The 15,950-nt window shown below is 36.3% G+C and overlaps 1 protein-coding gene across 1 annotated transcript in view; it reads left to right on the forward strand.

The window, feature by feature from the left end:
- PHEX (phosphate regulating endopeptidase X-linked) overlaps positions 1-15,950 on the forward strand; it is a 231,325-nt gene that overhangs the window by 194,858 nt on the left and 20,517 nt on the right. Inside the window, exons 16-19 of the mRNA XM_063450262.1 lie at positions 2,034-2,088; positions 6,553-6,620; positions 7,922-8,052; positions 14,037-14,102. Coding sequence (XP_063306332.1) covers positions 2,034-2,088; positions 6,553-6,620; positions 7,922-8,052; positions 14,037-14,102 — 320 coding nt within the window. The remainder of the gene's footprint in view (positions 1-2,033; positions 2,089-6,552; positions 6,621-7,921; positions 8,053-14,036; positions 14,103-15,950) is intronic.

Here is a 15,950-nt window from a genome sequence, read left to right on the forward strand (position 1 = left end):
CAGTTATTCCTCCTTTATGAAACCATATTTTATGGTGATAACATTTGAAATTGTCAGTCCAAGTCGCCATTAAAGAATTGTTATTATAAATACAAATAGTTGCTTAACGCTGTTTTACAATAAAAATCCACTCTTACCCTTAGGAAGTCCCAGGAAAAGGGGGGAAATTAGATTTTGTATGCTTTTGGTATGAACATTACCTTCCTGAAATGAAAATTTACACCGCATACACCATTGTTAAATCAGTTATGTTACTTTTGTTAGTGTACAGTGTTTTTTTTTTTTATAAATGAAAGGTTTTTTTTTAAAGGTATATTTAATATAAAGTAGGTACTACTTTTCTCTGTGTAGAAGGTTGACAAAAGTTGTGCAACAACTTTTATGTATATATATATATATTTGTGTTAGGGGCAAATAGCCGTATGTGAAGTAAGGTTCCAGCAAAAGCATAGGATAGTATAAAGGGAGCAAGTCGGTTGTGGTGTGCCGAGACCGACGATACGGTAGGCCTGTAAATAAAGAGGGCCCACCAAGGAGTTTAGAAAGTGAAGTAAATGGAAAGAAAAGAGAAAGTGTTGAAGATTAGGAGTGGTGGGAGAGTCATTCTGATGCTGACCTAGAGCGATATGGAGTCAGGTGTCCCTTATATAGGGGAGTGAATTAATTTAAGCCCCTTCCACAATTACAGGCCAAACGGCCTTAATACTTGTGTTAGGGGCAAATAGGTGGTGCTGTTTGCAGATTCCACTGTTCATTGTTTATTGTGGTATCATCTTATTTTTGTCATAAGAATAAAAACTGAGTGATGCTGTGCAGCCATGTTTGTTTTGCATGTGGCATGAAGGGCAGGGCAGGAGACTTCTGGCTTGTATCATGAGCCATGAATGAAAACCTGGTGCACATGAAAAAAAATAAAAAATAAGAAAGCACTAGTCCCAGGTTCAAATGTGAGCTTTGAAGGGAGTTAGAGAGCTTTCGAGATCTTAAGAAAGGCTGTGAGACAGTGAGAAAAAAACCGACAGAGCCCCTTTAACTAATGCTGTTTCTTTATTTTTAGTTTCCCAGGTTCAAAAAAACAAAAATGCTAAAAGTCAGGATAAAGTATTTTCATTACAGTGAGACAACGGGATATATTCAGTCAATTAGAAAATGTAGAGAACTGACAAGGAAATTGTAAATGTTATTCCAAAATAGTCAAGCTAGTTCACATATATCAACCTTAAAATTCTGTTGTCAAGTCTTCACAGTTCTCGATTTAGTGAATAAAGCCTATTGAAGTTATATTTCTTTACTTATGACACAAGCTTGAAATATTCCCAGTGTTCATTCCTGTGTGACAATTACCTTGCTATGCTGTCAGCTTTCTATTCAATGATACAAGAGCTAATTACTGTTTATATTATGTGTGCTGTTTCTTTTTCTACCTGTCCCTAAAATCAAATTTATAAGGTTGTATCTTGACAAAGGGACAAATCTGACACTCATTAAAATTATGTACCATGAGCATTTTAAAAAGATATAAGGAATCTAACTGTGCAGACCTTTTTAAAGGAGTAAAAGCAGTTTGGCATCAATTTACTTAATTTGATTTGGGATGAATTTACAACCCATGCAGATATCGCAACTGTCCAACTTTTAGTGCGGCAATCCATATACCCTCAAAAGTATTTGGGTTGTGGATGGAACAAGGTAGGTAGTGAAGTAGGACTCTGTCCCCAACATCCACTACTAATCTGTTAAACAGGTTGTCTTGTGAGAGTTGTCAGAGACACTTATTATTCTAACTGCTAATCAAATATAAAGACAAACTTGAAACTGTTAAAATATAATAAAATCATATGTTGGAATGTATTACATTATGACTAAGGTGGCTTACATTGACACAGAAGACATTTGTGGACTGTAGCTTGCAAGTGGAAGCATGTTTTGAGGAAAGTAAAAAAAACATGTTTCTGTGTCTTCATATTGTGTTTTACTTTGTTTGTATCAAATGATACGTTTTTTTAGGATTTTAAATGTTTCCCTAATTACAGGATTTCCTGCGGGAGAACTTCAAAAGCCTTTCTTTTGGGGGATGGAATATCCAAGGTACGTAGGAAAATAAAATGAAACAATCCAAATACTTGAAAAATAATTACTGAACAGTCATGGAGAAAAATGTGATGTGTGACAGATGTGATATTACAGGATGTGATCATTATCTGCTGTCTCTGCATGATGATGTAGTTGCCGAGGGCTTGCTTAATTGTACTCCCATGATTAATTGCTTTCAGAGAACAATGCCTCTCAGAGTCAAGTACCATATCTCCCAGGTCTACTTTACTCTGTCATATTGCACGATAGCTGTGAGTACACATATTTAACAGTTTTCAAATGGTATAAGGATTCATATTGTTTCAGCACTTCTTCATTATATTTGCAATGTGCTTATTTCCCCAAAGTAACAATAACATACTTTTCTTATTTCTGCCCACATAATAACATTTACATATATTCAGGGGTGTCATTGACTGTCGACATTAAACACGCACACACATTTTTTGTTCACCATTGCTAATTTTAATTTTGCTCTGATACTTTACTTCCATACAAATGGTAAGCTTACTGTAAGACTACGATTAGAATGTACCATTTAAAAGAGACTTAATATCACTTTTTACTGTTGAAGATGGCTATCTAGTCAATGCATAAGCCAAGTCAGCTAATGAGAGTCAACATCAAATGAAATCACTTTAAAGGAACAATTAAAACTCCACAACCACTACAACTTAATGTAGGGTTTCTAAGGCAAAGAGACTGTCCCTGCAGTCACTGTAGTTAAAACACTGCCTTATCTCAGAAAATATATTGCTGCCTTAGGCTGTTAGTCTAACAGTCACTGGAGGAACTTCGTTTTAGATTTATCACCATCAACAACCATAACTGTGGTAGGTTATTTTTCTAAAATGGTCAATTTGATTCCACTCCATAAATTACCATACGTCAGCTGAGCTAACCAAAATATTCATAAAGTAAATCTACAGATTACATGGACTTCCTCAAGAAAATGTCTGACAGTTTTTATCCATATTTTGCAGAAAGTTCCGTTTTGTTATCATTTTTCATCTTCATATCATCCTCAAACCAACTGGGAAGCAGAGAATGCTAACCAGTCTCTAGAGGCTTTCCTGAGATGTTTTTTTTTTTTTGCATAATCAGGTCTATGGTAGAGTAGACATCCCTCTGTTATTCCATCTCAACCTGCTCTTGACCACCATCTGAATGATCTTAAAGAATTATGGAAACAGGTTCAACGAGCCCTGACTTTGGCTTCTTCTCACCACAAGTATCATGCCAACAATGGCAGGATGGGAACAGGGTTTGGCATTCCAAATGCAATATAAGATTGAAAGTACCAACTATGAAGTTAGCTCGTAGATACATTGATCCCTACATTATTTCTAGGAGGATTAAACCTGTTTGCTTTGACACCCCCTTTTGCCTCTCGCATCCCAAATGTGTTCCATGTGTTTTTGCTCAAGTCATTAGTATGCAACCTTTTCACTAAGTGCACTGTTCATTCTGCCTCTATTAGTGTAGAGACTCAACATAAATATGAAGTCAAGTCCATTACTGACTTCAGGCTCTCAGCGTATTGCAATATCTGGTACATTGGAGGGGATATGGGGCTTCATGGGTTCCCGACTCTAACATGCATGCTGCTAGGTTGATCTGTTCATACCACGCCAGATATCCTCATAAGCCACTTATCCTACCTGAGTGCAGTGTTAAACACAGAAGGCGCACCTCATTGTGCATCCGTCCTGCTGGGCTGTGGGTACACGGCCAACCTCTCACGTACCTAAGCAGTGGCTGGGTCTGAAAGCATTAGAGATGCCAGCAGCTGTGCGCTAAAGCCTTTTAATGGCTTCCAAGGTCCCCTTACTTTTTTCTTTTTGCCAATCTTTATTTTATTTATTTTCCATACAAACAAAATGGATACGCTTATGCGCATACGTATAGGAATGCTTCTATCACAAGCAATATGAAACAACATGAAGGAACTAGGTCAAGGTGACAGCTTAGCAATTGTATGTTTAGCGTAGACATGCATCATAACAGTCACATTTCATAGACACCCCACACCAGCCTATCCCTACTTTCACTTCCCCCCTCCCTTTTCTTATGTGTTAAGCTTTATGTGTTTTCCATTGTGTGTAAGGGTCTCACCTCTACTTAAGAACCCATGATTTATGGGATGAAGCGATGTTTGAATATATTGAACTGCACGGTTGCAGTGTCCATATATCTGATGTTCCTTTCTAAGTAGCTTTTCCTAACTCCATCCCACCCACTTCCCACTCCCCCGTTTAGGTATCGTCTCATCATGTCTGCCCTCTGCTACCATGTCCAGCCTCTGCACCATGGCGGTGTATGCTGTTAGGGATGTAAGAGGTGACGTGTGGGATGCAGTGCGATATGTGTGCATAGTAATCCATTTAGCTTATGTTTGCTTGACTACACATTTCATATAAAAAAGAGATCTAATTTTTATTGCATGGTGTCTTTAATTTAGAATTTTGTACCTCTAGTTTTATTAATAACCTATTAGAGTCTACAGGAGTTCAATTTACAGAGCAGCAGATACAATCTTCTAAAGTAAACACATGTGCTGTAAAATCTGAATAAACCATTTTTTCATGGAGGTTGTGTGAGTGACAGCCAATGGAAGTGTGGCTAGGACAGCATAAACAAAAACAAAAGTAATTAAACTACTAAGTGGCAGATAAATGGGCAGTGGGGCTGCAAAGCAGGGACATGCTCTATACACCCAACCTGCTTCATTAAGCTAAAGTAGTTTTGGTGCTAAGAGGTTTTTTTTTTTTTTTTTAAAGACAGACTTTATTTATTACTTTATGGCCAGTTGAAAAGGGAAGAGTGATGGGTGTTTTTTTCTGTGCATGTTAGGCTTCTGTTGTCAGCACACGTAGCATGCTGGCGACAAGTGACCAATGGTGGCATGGACCCCTTCCATTTAAGTACTCCCCTGGATCAATCTCCTCTTCCAGTGATGTCACTCCAATGGAGGAACCTCAAGGACATGCAACATTTTTCATGGAGTAAAACTCTGTGAGAATCCAGGAAGCGCCTCTAGTGGCAATATGGAAGACAGCCACTACAGGCTGTCTTAACCCTGCATTTTTACCATTGCAGGTTGTCTGAAACTACATTGTTTTAATTTGCAGGAATGAAAGGACAGATGCACTTCACCCAGACCACTTCAATTAGATAAAGGGGTCTGGGTGCTGATAGTGTCCCTTTAAATGCATATTTCAGACAAAATAGTTTGAATTGTGAACTGACAAGTACATTGAAGACTGCATTTTAAAATATTTATACTAGAAAGAAATCTCTAAATAACCTTTTTCTAGCTTGTCTAAATCTCCAAATTGATTCACCACAATTCACCATTTAGTGAATACAGCCATAAAAATTCACATCCACATAAAATGAATGAAGAGGAAAGAGCTGTGACATCCAACTATTGTTGGATGGCATTTCCCATAATTCTTTGGGAGTTGTTTAGGAATGCTAAATAAATACTATTAAATAGAGATCAAATTAATTAAGAGCACCAATCAAAATATCACTATACATATTTTTCTTTCATGTAGCTTCAGCAAATCATAGAAAAAGTTGTTAAAAAACATTTATGTTGGTGTAATTCTAGGATATTTCCCATGATATGAGCTTGCATAAATGTTGTTTTTACTTTTTCCTGTGTATAGCATTTTCAAAACAGAGTGAGCAAGACCTATATACATATATTTTTCAATGAATATAGTGTTACATAACATATATGTATATTTGATCATTTGGGATCTCTTGAAAGTACATTTCTACCATAAGAGCTCTTTCTCAATGTTTTATTAATTATGATACATATCAAATTGATGAAATATTTTTGGATAAGCATTACAAATGATTGAATATTGCTGGCTAAACTTTTAATTATATTTTGAAACAAAATAATTTTCAGAATTCATCCAAAAATATTAAATAATTTTAATAGCTTATCCAAAAATATTAAACCAGGGCCCATGTTTGTTTTGATTTAAATAAAATCAAAATATAATTGCTTGCCTTCTCATTATTGATGTGCACAAGAAGGATTGTAGCAAGCATAAATAAATATCACCTATCTAGGCTTTTTAGAATAATTAACTTTTTGACTTTTTTTTGGGGGGGGGGGGGGGGGATGGGGTATGGAATGAATGTAATAAGAAGAAGACAGTAGACATGTAATTTGCATATGTCAGTGTTAAACATTTGCCAACTTTCTCTGGCGAAATGATTAGAATTGGCAGACTGATAATCCCATTTCATCTATTTTTCTGTGATATTCCCATGCAACACGGTGAGAATGCATAATTAAATCTGAAAACCCAACAGGTCCCTGATCAGAAATATGTCATACTGGGAAAATCTGAATTGTTCACAAGTTGCAAGTATGTTGTGCAGTTTGCAGTATGAACAGTATGCACTTGTAAATTTATCCCCTTAACTTGACAGATCCCTGAGCTACGGAGCTATTGGAGTTATTGTTGGGCATGAGTTCACACATGGCTTTGACAGCAATGGTAAATCAATTGTTTTATTGTTGTGTTTCCATATATATGCTGCTGTGTGCTTGTGTGATTTGGAGCCCAATTAACGTTGGTAAAATTCTCATTGCCCTCCTTGCATTACAATTGCATTCCAGTTCAGCTTACATAAACTAAAAATCTACTATTTATTATTAAAACAATAACACCATTGGGTTAATCTCATAATTATTTTAATTTAGCAAATAAAATCAAACTACACTATATATGAATATTTAATTTTTAACACTTAAGCAAAATGTCAGATTTAGTTCCAAAAACCAAGTAGATACATGATAAAGATCGTAAGAATGTATATGAAGACCGGACCTCTTTTGATTCCTTTTTGTTTGTTGTAAAGAAGTATGTGTGTACATTCTTAGAAAGCAATAAATAAATCACAGTAAGGAAGGGAAATTGAGGTCAGTCTTGAAGTTGACACAGAAAGAAATTAGGCAAAAATGGAAAAGGAATAATTAACACCAAAATGTAAACAAAACTTGCTTTAACAGCACAACTAATCTTTACAAAACAACTTCACTGGGTAGCATACATCAGTTCCCTTTAGCATGTACTATCCTCAAGCTATATTTTACTACACCACAGCCATATTATTATTATTATTATTATTATTATTATTATTATTGGTATTTATATAGCGCCAGTTTATTGCGCAGCGCTAGAAACATAGAATGTGACGGCCGATAAGAATCATTCGACCCATCTAGTCTGCCCAATTTTCTAAATACTCTCATTAGTCTCATATCTAAGATAGCCTTATGCCTATCCATGCTTAAACTCCTTCACTGTATTAACCTCTACCACTTCAGCTGGAAGGCTATTCCATGCATCCACTACCCTCTCAGTAAAATAATACTTCCTAATATTATTTTTAAACCTTTGCCCCTCTGATTTAAGACTATGTGTTAATGTGTTGTTGTGTTAATTTTACTTCTTTTATATATACTTTCCTCCTTTACTGTGTTGATTCCCTTTATGTATTTAAATGTTTCTATCATATCCCCCCTGTCTCGTCTTTCCTCCAAGATATACATGTTAAAATCCTTCAACCTTTCCTTGTATGTAACACTTGGGCTTATATTTGCCTCTCACAGGTACGCCAACCCATCAACTATATTTTCAGCCTCTCCCCCATATTCCAGCCTTTTTTCAACCCTTATCTCAAGACTTGTTTCCTTGTATTTTTCACTCCTCATCCCGCATACAGTCAGCTTCACTTATTTAATTAGGCTTTTTCATATCAGAAAACCACAACATAGTGCACTTTTTTTTCGAAGGTCGTAAATATGACAAAGACGGAAATTTGCATTCATGGTGGAGCAGTGAATCCGAAGAAAGATTTAAAGAGAAAAGTAAATGTATGGTGAACCAGTACAATGATTACTACTGGAAGCAAGCTGGATTAAATGTAAGGAAATTGTGTACAATGTTATGTATTTATGACATGCTTGAAGGAAATTTGTCACAAATCTAAATATTATCATCACTTGGTTATATGATGTCCACCCAGTATTCAATAATAGATGCATTAAGAATAGCATATTTAGAAGATTGCATTTATTCGATAGGCAAGGCAATATAGTATATGTTCTTTAGAAACCAGGAGTAGATTTTAAATTCTTTATTCTTTGAATAAAGTGCTCCTATAATAAATACTTAGCTTACTCAATTTACTGGTCCATTAAACAATATGTAGCTTACTATTCACTATTGCAAAGTGAAGGATATAAACAGTTATAAAATAAAATTGTTACATTATTTTATTATCTATCTATCTATCTATCTATCTATCTATCTATCTATATATATATATATATATGCAGTCAGGTCCATAAATATTGGGATATTTACACAATTCTAATCTTTTTGGCTCTATACACCAACACAAGTGTTTGAAATGAAACAAACAATATGTGCTTTAACTGCAGACTTTCAGCTTTAATTTGAGGGTATTTACATCCAAATCACGGTGTAGGAATTACAACAGTTTGTATATGTGCCTCCCACTTTTTAAGGGACCAAAAGTAATGGGACAGATTAACAGTCATAAATCAAACTTTCACTTTTTAATACATGGTTGCAAATCCTTTGCAGTCAATTACAGCCTGAAGTCTGGAACGCATAGACATCACCAGACGCTGGGTTTCATCCCTGGTGATGCTCTGTCAGGCCTCTACTGCAACTGTCTTCAGTTCCTGCTTGTTCTTGGGGCATTTTCCCTTCAGTTTTGTCTTCATCAAGTGAAATGCATGCTCAATCGGATTCAGGTCAGGTGATAAACTAGGCCATTGCATAACATTCCACTTCTTTCCCTTAAAAAACTCTTTGCTTGCTTTTGCAGTATGCTTCGGGTCATTGTCCATCTGCACTGTGAAGCGCCGTCCAATGAGTTCTGAAGCATTTGACTGAATATGAGCAGATAATATTGCCCAAAACACTTCCGAATTCCTCCTGCTGCTTTTATCAGCAGTCACATCATCAATAAATACAAGAGAACTAGTTCCATTGGCAGCCATACATGCCCATGCCATGACACTACCACCACCACCATGCTTCACTGATGAGGTGGTAGGCTTTGGATCATGAGCAGTTCCTTTCCTTCTCCAAACTCTTCTCTTCCCATCACTCTGGTACAAGTTGATCCTGGTCTCATCTGTCCATAGGATGTTGTTCCAGAACTGTGAAGGCTTTTTTAGATGTTGTTTGGCAAACTCTAATCTGGCCTTCCTGATTTTGAGGCTGACCAATGGTTTACATCTTGTGGTGAACCCTCTGTATTCACTCTGGTGAAGTCTTCTCTTGATTGTTGACTTTGACACACATACACCTACCTCCTGGAGAGTGTTCTTGATCTGGCCAACTGTTGTGAAGGGTGTTTTCTTCACCAGGGAAATAATTCTTCGGTCATCCACCACAGTTGTTTTCCGTTGTCTTCTGGGTCTTTTGGTGTTGCTAAGCTCACCAGTGCGTTATTTCTTTTTAAGGCTGTTCCAAACAGTTGATTTGGCCACACCTAATGTTTTTGCTATCTCTTTGATGGGTTTGTTTTGTTTTTTCAGCCTAATGATGGCTTGCTTCACTGATAGTGACAGCTCTTTGGATCTCATATTGAGAGTTGGCAGCAACAGATTCCAAATGCAAATAGCACACTTGAAATGAACTCTGGACCTTTTATCTGCTCCTTGTAAATGGGATAATTAGGGAATAACACACACCTGTCCCATTACTTTTGGTCCCTTGAAAAGTGGGAGGCATATATACAAACTGTTGTAATTCCTACACCATTCACCTGATTTGGATGTAAATACCCTCAAATTAAAGCTGAAAGTCTGCAGTTAAAGCACATCTTGTTCATTCCATTTCAAATCCATTGTGGTGGTGTATAGAGCCAAAAAGATTAGAATTGTGTTAATGTCCCAATATTTATGGACCTGACTGTATATATAACATCATAATAAAATCATGTGTATCATCCTATGCCACAGTGCAAACCTCAAGTTAAAGAATCTATGATAGCAGATATAGAGCACTCATTTGACTTGTGTTTAATAAATCTAAATAAATGTTATTTACATTTCATAAGCTTTGTCAATATTTCAAACCTCATAAGGGTTATACAGCCCAAGACACACCCCTACGTGACAGAGAGACCAACTGACAGTGAAGCCGAAGCTTAGGTGATACGTAATCATAGAAACCTGTGCATACAGACACTACACTAATCCCACAATCCCCTGCCTCCACGTAGACATAACAAGTGGAGATAAGAAAAAACCTTTAAAAGAAGTGAAACCCGATTCCCACCAACGGAACATCGAAAAACACTATAAAAAGCGTATATAATTTTGCCTCTTTATAAATCGCTGGTAAGACCACACCTTGAATATGCTGTGCAATTTTGGGCACCTGTTCTAAAGAAGGATATCATGTCACTAGAAAAAGTGCAGATACGAGCTACAAAATTGATAAAAGAAATGGAGCATTTTAGTTACGAAGAAAGGTAAAAAAAGGTAAATCTCTTTAGTTTGGAAAAACGGCACCTGAGAGGGGATATGATAACATTATACAAATATATTTGGGGCCAGTACAAACCATAATCTGGAAATCTATTCATAAACAGGGCTATACATAAGACACAAGGTCACACATTTAGGCTGGAAGAAAAGAGAATTCATCTAAGGCAAATACATTTTTTTTACAGTAAGAGCAATAAGGATATGGAATTCTCTGCCTGAAGAGGTGGTTTTATCAGAGTCCATACAGATGTTTAAACTGCAATTGGATAAATACTTGCAAAAACATAACATACAGGGCTACAATTTCTAATTTGTGGGATAATAGCTGCTTGATCCAAGGAGACATCTGACTGCTATTTTGGGGTCAAGAAGAAATTTTTTCCTAGTTTGTTGCAAAATTGGAAGCGCTTCAGACTGCGTCTTTTGCTTTGTTTTGGATCAACAGCAAAAACATATGTGAGGAATGCTGAACTTGATGAACGCAAGTCTCTTTTCAGCTATGTAACTATGTAACTATGAAGTTACGTATATTCACTACATGAAGTAATGACAAAGTGAAATATATATACAGATATTATAAACCCAACTCAGGCAGGATAACAATCTATTGCAGACATAACTAATCAATATATGATGCTCTGGCTAAACATAGAGCAACAACTCACATAAAGGCATAATTAGAAACTAAAACACTGTAGAAAATCTCATTAGGCGAAAAAAAAAAATCAATCACAGGCATAATCAATAAATGCAGATACCAAAAGATTTTGTTAAGGACAATAACCCTCTATATGTAGTATTCTCTCTCACCTGAGCAGGAATTGGTAAGTATGCTTAGTATAATACTGGGGTTCAGCTGAATTGACTAATTGATATCTAGGGACCCTGGATCAGTTTCGGGTACTGCTTTATGGTAATTTTTATATGGTCATTACAGTATTGACATGGTTACCATTTATCTTTTGTTTAAATAGTATGTTTCTCATGAATAATATGCTGCTCTAATTACTGGGTTGGAGCCACATTGCTCTGTATGACTTAATGCTCTGATAGCAAACTTGAGATGTTATGTTTGCAATGTGTGCTTCTTTTTAATATTTCAGGTGCAATTGTTGTTTCTTTATGATGTCATTTGATGTTGGCTTACATTGTTATACATTGTATTTATTTCAGTGTGCTCGACTAATGCACATTTTGAGATTTCCTTCAGTGATCTGTCGTTATATGCATTTATTGATTATGCTTGCAATTGATTGTTTTTGTCTATTGAGATATTCTAGAGTTTTCCAGTTTCTAATTATGCCTTTATGTGAGTTTTTGCTTTATGTTTAGCCAGAGCCTCATATATTGATTAGTAATGTCTGCAATTGATTTTTCCTGCCTGGGCTGGGTCTATTATATCAGTATATATCTTTCACTTTGTCATTACTTTATGTGGTGAATATATGCAACTTCGATGTTCCCTTGGTGGGGATCGGGTTTGTATAAATCGGTTCACTTATTTGAAAGTTATTTGCTTATCTTCACTTGTTATGTCTTCGAGGAGGCACGGGGTGTGAGATTAGTGTAGTGTCCGTATATAAATATTTTGTTATGAATGAATATCACCAGGGCTTTAGCCTCACTGTCAATTAGTCTCTCTGTCACTTTGGGGTGTGTTAATCCTGGTTTTCCAGTCCTTAGTTTGTCCTGATGAAAGTCCGTTTGAGGACTGAAATGTTGGCAAAGCTTATGACATGTAAATAAAAATTATTTTACATTTATTGAACATATGTGGGGTAGAGCTTTTTTCTAGCCAAAAATGTTATCAAGTGAAAACTCATATAATTATATTATGAAATTTGCAAGTGCTTTAGCCTAATTCACCTTAATAGCATTTGCAAATGCAACATTATACTGCATTAGTGTTGCATCTCTTCAGATTGCTATTGATGCACGTAACCATGAGGGATAAAACTGCATGGCTCCCAAATGCAATGTAATTTTTCAGGCTGATCTCTACCAGTGCTGCATTATTTCCATGAATGAATGTGACTGCCCTGATTCTGCTATTATCTGAGGGCCAAGTCTGTGATATTCCCTGATCTATCCCTATATGTGTATATTCATCATAGCCATTGCTTCTATATAAATCTGTAACCCCTGTCTGGAGTGTACCTATATATTCCTCACCCTCTATCTTCCCTATTAGGCTTCTGCAGTCTACTTTAAGTACAGCCTAGTTAATGCTACTGACCTACCTACACCTTTTACCTTCTCCCTCTCCTTCGGCCTCCAGCAATGCCCCCAAGCTGAAGGTAGGAGGGGAACCTGTGCCAGGTCCACCCTGCATGTTACTAGCGACTGGGCAGCAATTGCTGGCAAGTCGCCAGTCGCCAGTCTTTTATTACAGTGAACAGGCACTGAGTGCTGTTTAGTGGACATGCCTTGACCCATGGAAATTTGGGTTGTGGTTTAAGGGAGGTTTAAACCCTCACTTGTACAAAAGTGGGCTTTTTTACTGTCCCCCATAGGTTTTTTTTTTTTTTTAACTGCCTGCTGGGGTATATTTTTGGACTTCAGATAAGCCTCGAACTGCTGTAATTGCATAAATCCAACCCGTTAAATGACTTATCAGGAGTCAAAAACATGATCGTCTGGAATGTAAACAAGGCCTTAGTTCATAAGCAACAGAACTCATTATTTGTAACACATGTTTTAATGTATTAAAAAGTGCTGGTTATTACATCATTGTATTCTTTCTTTTAAGATACTACGCTATTAGCATAATGACATCTTTGTAATTTTTTTTTTAATAGATTTTATTCTATGTCAAATATGATAAAACCACCAGAGTCAGACAAAAGTACAAATCACAGACTTCATTGTTTGTATGTAGCTGTGTTTATACATACATGCACATCTACTGTGAGCAATGCTGAATTATAAATATATGGTGCTGCTTTTCTAGAGCAATTTTATATTTTTATTACATTTTAGTTATATAAATATCTACAATATAAATATACGTTTTCCTCTATTAAAAGTTAAGATGCATAATTACCATAAATAATATAAAAACTTGATGTTCTGTTAAATATTCTGTTCAATAGTTCATAGTAAAATAGTATGCAGCTACATTATAAATCAAGTATAGGTGTATGTTTCATAAAGCGTGTTCAGATTTTGTATGACACTAATGATCGTAAACCTCATTAAACAGTGTACATTTTCTGCTGAAGTCTGTAGTACTTGGTAATCTTTGGCTCTGAGGTTCCTGAAGATGTCTTTTTTTATTTAGCTGTATTTCATTCATCTACTTAATTCCAAAGAACAAACTGACACTCTATGTATTTATTTATTTATTTATTTATTTATTTAACAATGTCTTTTTTAGGTGAAGGGAACAAAAACTTTGGCTGAAAATATTGCAGATAATGGAGGAATGAGAGAAGCTTTCAGGGTATATATTTTGTATATTAAAATTATACTTTGTTAACATGACTGCTTTCTAATTTATGTTTGTATATGTAATGGGTGATTGAATTACTAACCACAGTTTAGATGTCATATTTGGAAAAGTGAGTTAAAAACTTTCTACAAACAGTAGAGCACAGTTTTGTAGTTGTGGTGCACACATTGTGCTTTGAATCTGCTGTTATTCTGGATGCAGTGCTATGCCTAGTGTTGGACATAAAAGACTTCCCTCAATTACGGACAACTTAAGAAACCTTTCACTGTCTCTCTTTTTTTTATCTTACTTGCTTCCTTTAAGTATGCTACATCAATATTGCACTGTTGGATTTGGCTGCCTCTTGGCAGTGGGTAATGTAAAGAGGGTCCTGGTGTAAAAAGTTATGTTGCCCGCCTCTAGCGCAAAGGTGGCTAAAAGGTAGATCCGCAACTCCCATGACGCTTTACCAGCTGATGATCTACCATTTGCCCATACAGGCCGGGTTGTATATGTCAGCATTGTTGCGTTTGAATCTAAGCATGTTTTTGTATATAGTTTGTGTGTGTGAATGAAGGAAGGTATTTGTATGTACTGTTTCCAGTTGAATAGAGTGGAGTGTTTGTATGTAATGTTGGCATTCAACTTCAGGTGTGTAGTATTGCTGTTTGTATGCAGATGTGTTTGTATGTAGTGTTGGCGTTTAAATTCAGGTGTACATATGTGTGTAACATTGGTGTTTAAATGCAAGGGTGCGTTTGTGTCTAGTGTTTGCGTTTGAATGCATTGGTATGTTTGTAGGTAATGTTGGCATTTAAAAAAAGGGGTGTATTTGAATGTTGTGTTGGCGTTTGACTGCAGGTTCTATTTGTGAATGCTCGCATGGTGCTCTGCTGGCTGGGAGGAAGTGACCGGAATTCTGTCGATCTGATAGAACCTCAGTCACGCTGTTAAAGGGTATGTCTAAACTCCTGATTAGAGGTATGTCTAAACTCCTGATCATCCTCCGTCTCAACTGTAAAGGACAACTGATGAGGCATTGGCTGCCCCGCCTAAATTTCCGCCAGTGCCTCTTTGTTACTTCTAGCTAGATGACTGCCCCCTTTCTTACTTTAAGAGTCAGTGAGAAATCAGTGTGAGTTGAGTTGTTGACATCACTCAAGCCATTGCCAATTACTGCCCTATTGTTATTTGTACCTTTTCCTGTTATTATGGAATTTAAATATTATAAAAGATAAGATCAGGGCAGTGATTGGCTGTGGTTGCAGAGTCACTTCAACAGCTCAGCTCACACTGGTCTCTCATTGCCGAGTATAAACTCTGAATACATCTTATAAAGAAGGTGCTTTTTGAAAAGAGAAATCACGGCTAAAGGTAAAGGTATGCTTCAGAAAGCTTGAAAACCTTTTTTTTTTTTTTAAACACAGATAACAACAAAGCAATAATATATGGCAAAAATGTATAAACACAACATTTACTTTTTATGTTAGTTCCCAGAGTATTCCTTTGAGCACTCCCACATCAATCTCTTTTCTAGGTCACGGAGTCTACCATTAATACTACCCTCCAAACTTGTTACCTTGGTGTTCTTTTGGAATTCAGCTTCTTATGTGCTACTCATATCCCATCCAATCTTCAAATTCGGCCCTTTCCAAGTAAAAAACAAAACTCCCAATGGGAGATGCAACTAAAGTACTTGATCACAGATGAATAATGTTCCTTGGCTAAAATGGCTGGATCGGATCATAGGGGAATTTCCCAATGGGCTCCTCTAGCCTGGTTCCAGATGCTATCAGGTTATCTGTGAAACTTTTCTTCAATAATACAAATTTCGTAGCTGGATGTGGAAAAGATGGGCGT

This window comes from Pelobates fuscus, chromosome 1, assembly GCF_036172605.1.
Source record: "Pelobates fuscus isolate aPelFus1 chromosome 1, aPelFus1.pri, whole genome shotgun sequence".
Lineage (NCBI taxonomy): Eukaryota > Metazoa > Chordata > Amphibia > Anura > Pelobatidae > Pelobates > Pelobates fuscus.